General features: G+C 36.2%; 1 protein-coding gene across 2 annotated transcripts in view; it reads right to left on the minus strand.

Annotated features, from left to right (window-relative positions):
* The window catches only part of Phf6 (PHD finger protein 6), a 59,585-nt gene that overhangs the window by 27,805 nt on the left and 16,428 nt on the right, over positions 1 to 15,352 (minus strand). For both annotated transcript variants that reach the window (XM_013523061.1, XM_005401199.2), the window contains exons 4-5: positions 13,986 to 14,119; positions 13,662 to 13,705 (exon numbers count right to left, since the gene is read on the minus strand). In XM_013523061.1, the coding sequence (XP_013378515.1) occupies positions 13,662 to 13,705; positions 13,986 to 14,119 (178 nt within the window). The remainder of the gene's footprint in view (positions 1 to 13,661; positions 13,706 to 13,985; positions 14,120 to 15,352) is intronic.

Raw genomic sequence — 15,352 nt, forward strand, 5'->3', positions numbered from 1 at the left:
ATAGTAAAGGCACCACAAACTAAGTTAAAAGACAAATTAGGCTTGGACTGCCCAGCAACACAAACAGCAACAACAAAAAGACACATTACAAAACTATTTGCATATGGTGGCTGATACCTGTAACACAGAGACTGCCTATAATTCAACTTTATAAAGATAACCCTCCAAGAGAAAAATACAACAAGGATAGCAATGGGCAATTCATAAGAGAAATAAATAATGACAAAAATACGAACAGAAGCCCAACCTTACGAGTGGTAACAGAAATGAAAACTAAATGACATAATCAGAATGGCAAAAACTACAGACTGAAAATATTAAACATTCAAGACTGACATTGCTGGTGGTAGCACAAACTGGGTAGATGGTTCCAGAAGCAATGTGACAGTACTTATTCATAATATAAAAATTTGTATGTAAAAATGGCTCTGGGAAGACGTGTACACCAAATTATTATTACTGATTACTTCTTTCTATGGTTTATATTTAGATGTTCCCCAAGAGCCTCATGCACTCATAAGCGGGGCTTTTAGAAGGTGATTGGATTATGGGAGCTTAGAGAGGACTTGCTGATAGGGGGCGGGGCCAGGAAGAAATGGTGGGTCATGGGGGAGTGATCTGGAAAAGTATCTCCTCTGGCTCCTCACTTTATTCTCTCTGCTTCCTGGAAGCCCTGACATAAGCAGGTTTCCTCTGCATCAAGTCCTTCCACCATGCTGCAGGACTGAAACCTCTCCGAACTGTAAGCCAAACTAAATCTGTCCTCCTTTAAGTTGTGTCAGGTATTATTTCTCCTTGCCGAGGAAAGTGAATGACACTCCCGCAGATGTGATCTGGGGTGAGGAAAGAGCTCTTAAAAACTGATTGCAATAGCACTTTTGTGCTATTTAGTTTTTTTGCAGTTCTGGGGATGAACCCAAGGCCTTATGCATGCAAGGCAGCTATATACTCAGTCTAATTTTTTTAAAAAGTAAGTATTGTGCTACTTTTTTACTTACTGCAATTTGCAGTCTCCCAGCGAGGTAAAGGGGGTGGATGTCCATCCATCACTGTGAGAATATAACCTAGCACAATATTTTTAGAAAGTAATATAGCAATGTATGTTAGGGTCAAAAGTTTAAAAAGATTAAAATTTTTGACAAGAAAGGGTACTTTTTGTAGCCTTTGACCCAGTGATTTCAGTTATAGGAATTTATCCTAAAAAATAATCAAAAATGCACATGAAAATGTGAACACACAAAGCATTTCTGTTTAAATTTTTCCTGGTTATAACCTATTGCATTCTCCTCATCAATTCAAAATTGTAAAAATGTTTTCACATTTAAAAAATATATTTTCTTTTGTAATTATGAAAGTAAAAATCCTCCTGCTGCCTTCTACTCCCACCTGCTTTGCTCTCCCAGCTGGTTCCCCAGCCAGCCTCCCCTCGGCCTCACTCCTTGGGAGGTATTCACTCTTAACTACTTTCTTTTACAGCCTTAGAAATTTGAGTGCCCTAGTTTGAGTCTTGGATCTGTCAGACATTGTGTCTGCTTGGAAGGAAGACCTACCTCAGAAGGTCTTGAATAAATTACATAAGTTAGTTCATATAAAGTACTTAGAACAGTGCTTGGCACATGAAACACTCAGTGTTAGCTATTCTTTTCTCTGAGTATGCAAATGCTTTTTAAGGATACACACAACTAGAATTCTAAGCATACTATTCCACACCTTGCCTTTTCTATTTGGTATGGCTGAACAAGCTTCCATGTCAGCATAAGAAAATTAACCTCCTTCAAGAGCTGACTCTAATCCATTCTGGTTAACCAGCCTGATTATGTGATCCGTAAATTATTTTCATTGTTTTTGTTATGTTGTAATGAATGTCTTTCTCCATTTGTCTTTTTCACCTGCAGAATATCTTAACAGCTTTCATCTGCAAATACATACGCATACATGTAAGAAATACAATCAAAGCTAACATCGAAACTTCTGAGTTTTTACTTTTCTAGATGTGCTATGTAGTTTGTATGTATGATAGAAAGGTCATTTGAGCAACACAAGAACAGAGTAAAATTTTATCAGTCATCTTCTCAAATGCCCATTTTACAGCAGACAATAAAGTTTAGAAACAGTAAGTAATTTTGGTAAAGGACACAAAGATAGAGAGTGGGACAAATATCAGTGAGTAACTATACATTTCCATATTCTCCTGGAAGGTAGAAAAAGGAAAGTTGTACATGCTCATGTGTGCACAGAACTGCTCTAGAAGGTCACACAAGAAATGTCTGCTTTTAGCAACAGAATTTAGAAACTGAAATATAAGGGCCAAGTCAGAAGAAAGCCTTCTTAAAGTAGGCAGCAGAGCATGGTGCGCACAGCTGTAATCCCAGCACTTGGGAGGCTGAGGCAGGAGGACTGCTGCAAGTTCAAGGTCAGCTTGAACTACATAGGCAAGATCCTGTCTCAAAAAAAAAGTAAGTAGGCAGGCTTTTGTACTGTTGATCTTTGTGTGATGTTCACATGCCTATTCAAACAAATCATGATACAGCAGCAATTTCTAAAAACTCAGGTTGATAAGGTAAGTGACAAACTATGGACCTGCCCTCCTTCCTGTGCTACCCAATGCCTCCTATGAATACAGCCCTCAGATAATTATGGCATTTAAAAATGGCTAGAACCTTCTCTGTTACTCTTTGGTTTGCCTCTAGTATGCCCACTGTGGGGCAGAGAAGCAATCAACTTAACAAGACACCAACTTTCCTTCTCCCATTATTAGAAAGCCCCATCTGTTGCTCTACTACTTCTCCTCTCTTTCTTAACCAATGCTTTCCTCATCTTACATTCCCTGACTTGTGCTCCCTCTCAGCTCTCCTCCTAAGTTCTCACATTGGTTAACAGTGTGAAGCAGAAAGGGTCCTTAGACACAAAGTCTGTCACTTAGTAGGTTTTAACTTGATTCAATTCCTCACCATTCATAAGGCAAAGTCTCCTCATGTATAAATGGGGAGACTAACGCTAATACTTTCAAGGATGCTTTAAGAAATTACTTGTGAAAAATGTTCTGTAAACTACAAAATTCTATTACTTGTCTTAGTTACTTTTTTTTGTTGCTGAGACAAAATACCTGACACCCAAAGTTAAGGGAGGAAAGGTTTATTTGGCTCGAAGTTTGTAGAGGTTTCAGTCTATAGTCAGCTGTCTCTAAGGCAGTGTGGAACATGGCAGAGGGGCAGTGCAGAGAAATAGTTCATAGAGGGCAGAAGGCAGCAAAGCAAGCAAGAGACAACCACAGCTCTTTCTATTCCTTAAATCTTATCCAGGCTACTTAGGATGGGTAGCACTCATACCCTTAATCCCAGCGCCCTTGATTGTAGCACTGTACCATGAAACATTCCCAGCACCACACACTCTAGATCCAGCCACCTCTGAAAATGCCCCACCTATGACTGCAAGAGGTCTTGGAGGGACATCTAGATACAAGACAGAACACTACTCTTGTCATGTAATACGTACACTAGTGGTGCAGAACCTATGATACACATGTTAAAATAGGCTGTTTATATCACTGAACACTCTGTTTGCCATCACTGAACTGTAGACTAAAAGCTCTTTGTCCACAAGGGGGTTCTTTCCTAAATTCCCCAAGACACCCATACCATGCAGGTACTCAGAAGACGTTTGTTAGAAATATTAAAAAAGAGGCTATCGTGGCTTTCCTCGTGATAGCCTGCTCTGCTTTCTCCCAGGGATTCTCTGATCTTGCTTTTTCCTCTTCTACTCAGCCCAAGCTTCCTCTGCAGAGCCAGTTGCTCTCTCACTCTTCACTCTTACTTTTTCAAATAAATATCACTGCTTTTTGCTCGTTTCATTCACTTCTTTGTTTGCAATGAGAAGAACCTGGAATCTAACTCCAGAAGGAGTTTATACTTTGCGTTTCTCAGAGGAGAGTAACCACACAATGTTTAAGCTTCACTGTCTGATTTATTTCACTAAGCATTATAGTCTCAATGTGCATCTACTTTCCCACAAATAACTCAAATTTATCCTTCTTTATGCCTGAGCACTACTCCATTGTGTATGCATACCACATTTTCTTTATCCATTTATCTGTTGCTGAACATATAGGTTACTTCCAAGATTTGGCTATTGTGAGTTGTGCTATTATAAACATGTGTATGCATGTATTGTTGTAATATGATTATCTTTTAATTCTTTGGGGCAGATATCTAGAAGAGAAATAGCTAGATTAAATGGAATTTCTAGTTTTCATTTTTTTTTTTTTGGTACCAGGAATTGAACTCACAACCTTGCACTTGCCAGGCAGGCACTGTGCCACTGAGCTATATCCCTGGTTGTCTAGTTTTCATTTTTTGAGGACTTGCAGTAGTGATTTTCATAGTGGTTGTAGTAATTTATAATCCCATCAACAATGTAGAAGAGTTCATCCCCCTGTCCCTGTCCCACAATCCCACCAGCAGTTGTTATTATTTGATTTTTTGATGATAGCCATTCTTCCATAATTCCATAGTAAGATGGAATTTCAGTGTTGTATTACTTTGCATTTGTCTAATGTCTAAAGGTGTTCAACACTTTTTCATGTATTCATAGGCTGCTTATACTTCTGGGAAGTATCTATTCATTTTAATTGCATAATTTTTGACTAGGTCTTTTTATTTTCTGGGGGGGCTAATGTTTGTGAGTTCTTTTTTTGTGTTTTGAGCCAGGGTTTCACTACATATTTCAAGCTGGCCTTGAACTCACTTTGTAGCCCAGGCTATGCAAAAGGCAAACTGGGGTGCACATGCTCTGCATGTTCTGGGTAGCTAATGAACTCAGCTTTCTGCTTTTTTTCAGGAAAGGTTATCAGGTAAATGATGTATTTTATGAATATTCATTGTGCAGCTATATATGCATATACAAATACGTACCATACATCCAAAATGTATTATTTTTAATTAGGTATACTAGGGCCTAGGATATAGCTCAGCGGCATAACCACCTGCCTGGCAAGCGCAAGGTCCTGAGTTCAATTCCTAGTACAAAAAATAAAAATTAAGTATACTAAAATTAGATGCGATATCTGTGATTTACTACAAAATAATCCAGATTGGGCCTGGTGAAACAAGACTGGCCATGAAGCTGAAGTCTGCTAAAGCCAGGTCAAGGGTACATGCGTATTTATTATGCTGTTCTCTTTACTTGTGTGTATGTTTGAAATTTCTTATAGTGAAAGTCTCCAGAGTGTGCCAAATCCCAATGAGCATATACAGTAATTTGTACAGAGGTGGTCAATAAATCTGGTGAATCAAAACAAAAGAATATGGAGTCAGTTCTGCACAAAGCAAAAATCATAACATGGGTATATTCCTAAGGTTTTCCACATTAAATGAGAAATAAAATTTAAATTCTACTGTCTTCAAAAAGAGTACATGAAAAGATGAATGATAATAAATGTAGAAAGAGGTTTAAAGGAATGATGATATAGAACACAGTATTTACTGAACACTTCCTATGTGCCAAATAAAGAACATTTCTATCATTAAGGAAAGTTCCACTACACAGTGTTTCTGAGTCATTAGTTTTCTATCCCCTTGTAAAAAGCTATGCATCTTTGAGGTCCATGCCCCTTAGCTGAACCATTGCTTCTTAAAATTTAAAGTAAATACAAAACCACTGATGGAGGTTACTACTTAATAAGCTGAGGTAAAACTCGAGATCAGGCATTTGCAACAAGCTCCCAGATGATGCCAATTCTGCTGGTCCATACACTACACCTTGAGCAGTAGTGATTCCTTCCCTTCCTGGTTGTTAACACTTACTAACTCCCTTCTTACTTCATGTATCTGGGTTTACTTAGTACATAGTTCACAGCCCTTTTGCCCATCTCAGCTCCTGCCTTCATCCTGGGTGATTTCAACTGTCCACATGGACAGTCTTAGCAACACCTAGCCACTCAGTTCCTTCACCAGCCACTCCATTCCAACAGTCACACCCTGACACCTTGTAATCACCTACAGTGGTTCTACCTTCGCAGTCACTATGTCACACTTTGGGACCACGAACACCTGCTTCCTCAACTCTTTTCAGTCTCCTTGTTCTTCAGCCTCATCAGGGGCTCCACTTCACTGATTCCCTCCTCTTTCTTAAGCTCTGCTTTCACTTCCTCCCTATCTAGCTCAGATTTCTGTCTTGTACCTGTAAATAGCCTAAGCTTCCTCATTCCTTTACTTCTTAGTTGAACCCACCTGACAACTGAATTAATTCTGAATTAATCAACTCACCACTTTCTCTGTGCTATATCCAGGACCCTGAGTTGCTGGAGGAAAAGCTACATGACCTGTCTGTTGAGTACCAGTATACAAATTCATGAATACCAACCTCAACTGGGTCCTCAAACTGGAAACCTTACACCTTATTCCTCTCTTAATCTTCAGAGTTGCAAACAGATCAGGCAGGAGCCACTTACCCTCTTCTTCCCTCCTATTACCATGAATTATCTTCCTAGCACAAGCCAATTATTTTCCTTTGTGTGATGAATCTTATTTCCTGTACCTTCAATCGCCTCATAAGCATTTATGTATTAACAAATTTTGTCCTTACACAAAAATAAGAGCCAACTAGGTAAAAGATGCCAACCTACAAAAGCTATATACAGATATTACTCGTTTAACGATCTACCTGTTTAACAACTACTCAGACTTATGACTGAGGCATGCTGCTCAGGCTTATGACCTGCCACTCAGAATTCTGACCTGTCTTTCCTTGGGTACAGTTCTATACTTCTTGTTTATAGAGCCCCAGTATCTTATTCTGATACAAGATACCTTATTTATGCAATATGTTATACAAAATATTTATGTATTTTTTCCTAGCTATACTGTACATTATGGTACTGTAGTTTCATTTTCTGTTATATAGTACAATATTGCATGTAAGAGTTATGCAAATAAAAGCCAAGACATCAAGTCGGAATTTCCTTTGACTACTTCTTTGTTCTGAATATTGTAATGTATATACTATATACAATTCCTCATTTAGTGACCAAGTCATTTAATGACCTATCACTGGAACGGAACTCAGTCACTAAACGAAGAGTGTCTTACTGTATGATTCCAACTATATGACATTCTGGAAAAGGCAATACTACAATGACAGTAAAAACATCAGTTCTGAAGGTTTGGGGTAAGGAAGGGATGAAAAGGTGGGATACAGAGGATTTTTAGGGCAGTGAAATGATTTGCTATGATGGTACAATGGTGGATACACATCAGTATACATATGTTAAAATCCACAGAATATACCACAGCAAGAGCAAATCCTACTGTAAATTAGGAACTTTAGGAGATAATGATATACCAATGTGGTTTATCAATGGTAACAAAAGTACTACTCTGGCATGGGATGTTGATAGGGAGGGAAGCTCTGTGTGTCGGTGGAAGCCAACAGGAGATATATGGGAATTCTGTACTTTCTGCTTAGTTTTGCTATGAACTGGTTGTTCCAAAAAGTGTCAAGTGCTGGAGATGTAGCTCAGTGGTAGAGCATTATTCTAGCATGCATCAAGGACCCAGCTTTCATTCCTAGCCACCACCCCCAGTCTATTAATTAAGACAAAGCCATCGCTTCCCTTCTTTCCTACTAATCCCATGCCCCTTTACAAGCAAACATCTTAGCAGGCTTGCCTATATCCCTGTCTCCAAGCCCTCACCTCTTACTTTCTCTGAAGTGCATATCAACAGGACTTCTGCCCCTACTAATCCACCCAAAGTATCCTCTTGAGTCACCAATGGCTCCACTGTCACTGAACCAAATAGATGCTCCTAACAGCATACCAAGTGGACCATTTGGTTCCTTCCAGAACTAGTCTCCTTTCCTTGGATCCTAGGACTTAACCTTAACTTAAACTTTCCTCCTGCCGCTCTAGCTATCCAACCTGGCAGGCGCATCTTTCTATGTGCACCATTTACTTATTAATGTTCCTTAAGGCTCAGTCCTAGGCCCTATCTGCTGTTGAACTCTCTCCTTAAAGGATGTTTCCTACATGCACAGAAATGTGATTATCTATACTCATACCCAGCAATGTTTTATCATTAGACACGGTCACTATTCTGGGAACGAGAACCATGTAATCCATCTATTTATATGCTATCCCCATTTAGATAGCTCCTAAGTATTTCAAACTCGACCTCTCAAAGCTTAACTCCACAACTTGCTCCATAAGCATACTTCATGCCTATTTCTTGTACTCTGAACAACTACTATTAATATAACAACATGCAATGTGTTGATTATTGTTACTGTCCTACTAGCCTGTTTTGAAACTCTGTTTTATTGTTAGTTGTTTTTTTCTGTTTAAAAACAAATAACACAAATTATATACAGCTAACTCTGTTACCTAAATAAATGGTACCACTGGTAATTCATGTATCTATGTCAGAAACCTTCGATTCACCACCAATGTTTCCTCCTCCACATCTTTGTATCAGATTTACCCCTGAAGTGCTTTTGATTTTACCTTTAAAATATCTCTCAAATTTGTCTACTTCTGTTCATCCCCATAGTTACTACTAGAGCCCAAGCCTTCTATAAATACTCACTAGGACCCTTGTAACAGGCCATTCTTCCTGTGTAAAATGCTCATCACCTTAAAATAGAATCCAAAATCCTTATCAATGAGTTGGACCCATGTATTCCTCTTCCAACCTCACCATGTACACTATATCCTTTACTTTGGATCCCTCTGCATTGAATGCTCCTTCATTCCTCTTTTTAGTTTTTTATGTCTTAACTTAAATGAAACATTTCTAGCTAAGCCCCCCACATGTGTTCATGGTACCTTATATTTCTCACTCATGTTATTTGATATAAGTATAACCAATTAACTGTGCAATTGTTTATTTGATGTACACCTCTCAAATTAGACTTTAACCTTCTTGAGGTCAGAGACCCACCTAACTTATCCCTATATCCTTAGTCATCTAAGAAACCCGGCACATTGTGGGTGAAATAAATTTACCAATGTATGTATAACTCCAAATAGACCTTGTTCTTGGTTTGCCATCACCACTGACAGGGGGATATATTTTTTTCTTTCTTTCTTTCTTTCTTTCTTTCTTTCTTTCTTTCTTTCTTTTTTTTTTTGTCTTTTGAGACAGGGTCTCGCTATGCAATTCAGACTGGTCTTGAGCTCACTTTGTAGCCCAGGCTGGTCACAAACTCAGAACAATCCTCTTGCCTCAGCCTCCCGAGTGCTGGGATTATAGGCGTGCGCCACCACGCTTGGCTCAGGGGAGATATTTTAAAACAGAAATGCTTTCTTGCACATTTCATGTCATTTTGCAGGCAGCCTTCCTAAGATCATCACCACTAAGACGTAAATATACATAGTCCCTGGGCATTTTAAGCACTTGGTGACAAAGCAAAATTCCGTTTAACAGATACTTTGGACTACAGAATAAAGAAAAAATTGCTTCTGCAAACTCACACTCCATTTTTTTTCTAAAGCAAAAGTGATGGGGGCTGGGGATTGAGCTCAGTGGCACAGCGCCTGCCTGGCAAGCACGAGGTTGTGAGTTCAATCCCCGATACTGGAAAAAGAAAAAAAGAAAAAAAATATTTAGTATTAAGTAATATTTTACTTAATTACATATATTTAGTATTAAGTAATATTTTACTTAAGATAAAATCAAATTATGAATTATTTCAAAATAATTCTCCCATTGTTGGTGGGAGTGCAGACTGGTGCAACCACTGTGGAGAGCAGTATGAAGATTTCTTAAAAAACTAGAAGTAGAGGTCCAACTTGACCCAGCTATTCCCCTTCTGGGTATCATTCCACAGAAGAATTAAAAACATTGTACCACAGCAATATATGTGCACCCATGTTTATAACAGCACAATTTGTAATAGCTATATCTTGGAAGCAACCCAAATGCCCATTAACCAAGGAATGGATAAAAAAGTTGTATTTTTTTTTATATAATGGAGTACTATTCTGCCATAAAGAAAGATAAAGTTGAGACTTTTTATAGGTAAATGGATGCAACTCCAGACCATACTCACAAGTGAAATAAACCAGACCCACATGTGTAAACACTGTATTGTCTCACTAGTGTGAGAATCTGAAAGAGTAAACAAGATCCAAAAGGTACAATAAATATTGTGAACAGGGAAAAAACTGATAAAAATAAAACTGTGATACAAGAAAGGGAAAAGGAGGGAAGGGGAAAAGAAAAAATATATACTGTACATACATAAGACAGTTAAGATAGTTACACAGCTGGTTTGTCTTGGTTCACCGACGGGAAAGTTTTGTGCTAGTAATTTCCCGGACAATGTTTCATGCCTATTTCTTGTACTCTGAACAACTACTATGAATATAACAACACGCTATGTGTTGATTACTCTTATTGTCCTACTAGCCTGTTTTGAAACTCTGTTTTATTGTTAGTTCTTGTTTTTTTTTCTGTTTAAAAACAAATAATACAAATTATATACAGCTAACATGAAAGACTGAATTGTACAACATTTACCATATATTAAGCATCAGAAATATTGAACTACAGCTGACAAATGAACAATAAATTACCACAGGTATTAGTTTCTCTTTGCTCTAGAGACTAGTGCAATACAATTCTCAGACACAATCCCTGAAATCCAATCCTGTAACTCTTCCACCATAAATCACAATCATAAAATAGAACATATGTTTTCCATCAGAATAATTTAAAGTTCTGCTTCTGACAAAGCACACAATGTACAGTAAATTTACACTAGATGAATGTGATAAAAGCCAAAATTCAATAAGTGCAAACTCTGTAATAGTTTTAAAATGTGAAATTATGCTTCAAGTTCTACAATATGAGTATAAACACATTTTATATACCAATGATACAAGAGCCCATCATACTCTATTGAACACAAAATTCAATTCAAAGATTTGAAGTTGTAGTAACCCTGCTAGTTACATCAAAGGAAACATTTGAAGTTGTAGTAACCCTGCTGGTTACACTAAAGGAAACAGATTTGAAGTTGTAGTAACCCTGCTAGTTACACTAAAGGAATAGATCTGAAGTTGTAGTAACCCTGCTAGTTACATACATTAAAGGACAACTTGCCTTGGAAAGCACGAAACTAGATCTCTTTTACTAGTAAGTTTCAAAGAGCAAAAAATTGCAGTAACTTTCTCCACCACTAGATGGTACTATCAGATTCAGAAATCTAGTTAATAAAATGGGGCCAGCTACATTAATCAGTGTGTATTAATCATCCCTCCTAAAGATCTCCAGTCCCAGTATGCTCATATACTCGTATTAATCAGATCACAAGTATTAATTCTCAGCTGTTAACATACATGGCCACTACAATCTTAAAAGTGTATTGAATAAATATCCTGTTAAAATCTGAAGTAATGAAAGGTTGGAAACCATAGCTTTTCACAAAAGATTTTTTAATACAATTCTAGAATCAAAGGAAAAAAGGAAAGATCAAGAAAAAAAATCAAGAAAACAAAGAAAAATCTATAAAGGCTTTTGAGTTACACTTTATCACCTCAAAGGCATTTTGTTATTTTGTTATTATTTATCTACTCTGTTTACCTTAAGGCTAGTATTTGCAGGAGACTGTATTTTTTAAACTAAATTTTTATATTTTAATTGTCTGTATCTAACAGGTAATGCAATAATTTGATACATACATAATGATCAAACAAAGGAAACAGTGCTTTCACCTCCTTAAATATTTCTTTTTACAATTTTTGGTTAGCATACCATAATTGTACATATTTATAATACATTGTGACACTTCATTATGTGGTAGAAAATCTGACTATATAAGTTTTTTTCTCATGAGAGCACTAGGGATCAAACCCAGGGCCTCACACATGCTAAGAAAGTACTTTACCACTGAGCTACATCCCCAGTCCATGATTATATTTTAAACTATTTAAAAATATTTAGATTAATCTGGAATATAGGAATCAGTGGGGTTAAGGAAGTGGTTTAGTGGCAAAAAACTTGCCTAGTGTGCAAGACCCTAAGACTCAGTCCTTAGTACTGCAAAAAAAAGTGCAAGTAGCACTATTTTGTATTATAAAACTATGACTCAAACAGATCAAAACGGACTATCAATTTTAATATGTTAACACCAATAATACAGATTAGTCTTTATAAAAGAAACAACTTCCTAAAAAGTAGTATTCAATCTATATAAGTTCTAGGCAGCATATTCTTAAAAGCTAACAAAAATTTTAAAGATCTCTAACCTAAATGAAGGAACAGAACAATCTCAGACTTACTCTAAGCCATTTCACATGGCTAGTAAAAGTATCAAAATCATGTGTTTGAAAAGGTATGAAACAAGTCAGAGTTCAATCTGAGAACTTACCAGTTGTAAAGGCCAACTATATATAAAAGTATTATCTAAAAATACAGTGAATGTTTAAATTAAAAAACGATTTATTACAGAAAAAACACACTGCCAATAATTTCCCTCAAAATACTCCTCCTCACTTTGAGCATTCTTATCCCATCATTCTTGCCACTTTCTGAAAGCAGTTCTGGAAGTCTTCTTTCATGAGTGTCATTAGTTGTGTTGTCATGGCTGCCTTGATGTGTTGAATCAATTTTACTTACCTTTCATGATCACTTTGATTTTGGGGAAAAACCAAAAGTCACACAGTGCTAGATCTGGTGAATAAGGCACATAAGGACACATTGTGTTTTTATAAACCTGTCTTTCCACTGGATGACATGCAGCAGCATTCACCATACTTTTGATCACATCTCCTAAAGACACTCATTAAAGAGAACTTACAGAACTGCTTCAAAAAGTTTTAAGAACAATGGGATAGGTGTGTTCAAAATGAGAAAGAGTAATTGCAATGTGTCTTTCACTGTCTATTTTATCACACTTCATATAAAACATGACTAACCTGATTTTATTTAAATATAAGTGAAAAAAACTATAAACTAATTTTCTTTTAAAAATTTGATTACTTATACATATGTATTTTTTAAATACAATAGTTTATCCCTTTTTCTGTAGGAGGTACATCTCAAGCCTCCCAGAGGAGGCCTGAAACCATGCTCAGTACCAAACACTCGATATACTACTTTTTTCCTATACATACATAAATATAATAAATTTAATTTATAAATGAGGTACTGTAAGAGATTAAAAACAAAATAGAACAATTATAAAGATATTCTATAATAAAGTTATTTAAAACTTAGGAATTGTTTACTTCTGGAAAATTCATCTAATATTTTTGGGCTGTGGTTGAGCAGAAGTAACTGAAACCAGAGAAAGCAGAACCATGCATGGAGCGGGGAGTTACTATACTACAGTATGAGTAAAAATTTAACAGAAAGTCTGCTGATTACAAAAGGAAGTCTGTAATCCAGAGTATCTCAAGCACTCCCAAGATCGCATTCTCCCTTATCACCTTTACAGAAATATGTCACCATTTCTTAAAATAAATTTTCAATATATACTTTATTAAACTTTAAGGTAAAAGTACTTCTAAAATTCAGATTCTTTTGCTATGTACATTAGTTTAACAATGATTTTCTCAATCTGTCTATAAATATTTAATATTGAGATCATCTTAAGAAATTAAGATAGGACAATTACTCATATTTTACTTAAATTCCTCTTGAAAAAGTGGCTAAATGACATACCTTCAGAATTATGTGCAGTTTTCTTGTGTTTTCGACAATAAACCCTACAAAAGCAGTGAAGACATTAAAAATTGTCAAGTAAGAAAACTAAATTAAACTCTTATTTGCAATTAAGAAAACGAGAAGCACACTTCACTCGATTACAAGCTGGATATAAAAAATCTTACTATGAAACAAACATTTTGTACCATTATCTAATGGTTGAATTCCTTATAAAAACACTCAGTGATGATGATGGTGAAAGGCTTTGAAATGGGAAATTTTTTTTTACAAAAGCCCACAGATTATGACTTTAAACAATGTAAGGTGAAGTTCAATAATTACATGTAAATTCCTTGTGAAGGTTTCTCTCGTATTTGAGCTTTATCATGCAATGCACAGTGGTAGTGGTATGTCCTGTGACATGTTTTCACGTCACAACCAATTGTTGCTCCAGGACAGTGGCACAAAGAACACATCTACAGAAAAACAACAAAATGTATTATTAGTAAGTGATTTTGCTAAGGCCACGACACTAGGCTAGAGGCATATCAATTTCCATCAAGAAAAACAAACATGTGACTGACAACTTTTGTAATTAATAATGGTATTTTTCTTGTTTTCTCTCTTAGAAATAATTTGAATAAACTTTTTCTGGAGATATTTTTCCTACGCTAAACACTGACAAAATTAGTGTAATGTTATAAATATCTATTCCATCACTGTGGTCAAGAAAACATTGAAATACTGAAAATCAGAGATGTGAGCTGTGTATACCCTTGTAAAAGAGGCAGACGTTTTCTTGCAATCCAAACCTTGGATATGAGCAACCAGGAAAAACATCCCATATCAAAAAAAAAAGGATTTCATTACAAGTGCCACATAAAAATTGTTTCATTAAAAGTGCCACAGAGTATGTGGCCCTGGCTTAGTAGGCACAAGTATCACAAAACAAATGAATCAATAAGTGAAAAATAAAACAAAAAATAAAATTACCACAAAGTGTGTAAAGGAGAGAGGCAAAAGAATTAGTTTTGTTTTTTTTTTCAGACATGGTCTCACTGTGTATTTCAGGCTGGCCTGGACTTTACTAAGTAGGCCAAGCTGGCCTCATACTCCCAGGGATCCTCCTGCCACAGCCTCCCCAGTGCTTGGATTACAGGCATGCACCTCCACAATCAGCTCAAGAATTAGCTTTTAAATACTGGATCTTGAATTCTGGACTATTTTGTGATGTCAAATTCATTACATTGTGGAAATGTATATATACTTCAGTTTAATCTATGTCACTTACCTCTTTATTTTTTGCAGTTTCTAACTTTTTAAAAATTAATTGTCACTTACCTCTCATGCTAGGAATTCAGGTGAACAAGTTCTTTCAATATATTTTAATACATTTTACCTTCTGAATTTATTGGAAAATTCATACTGATTAACTAGCTCACGCTCTATGTGTAGAAAAAAATCTTTTTAAAAAGCACATAAGGATGATTGTTAATAGTTTTTTTCACATATCATAGTGTATTACATACGTACTGCACTTTTAATGAGGCCCTCTCTTAAGGTATAAATACCATACCAAAATAAATTCACAATAAATCTAAAAAATGATTTGCTTCTTAGTTCTCAGATACTCTGTTCTGAACTATTTTTGTTCCACTTTATTAATTTGAACATAGAGAAAACTTACCATCCTAATGTTTGAATTAGTT

The sequence above is a fragment of the Chinchilla lanigera genome, unplaced genomic scaffold (genome assembly GCF_000276665.1).
Source record: "Chinchilla lanigera isolate Chin_1 unplaced genomic scaffold, ChiLan1.0 scaffold00072, whole genome shotgun sequence".
In the NCBI taxonomy this organism is placed as follows: Eukaryota; Metazoa; Chordata; class Mammalia; order Rodentia; family Chinchillidae; genus Chinchilla; species Chinchilla lanigera.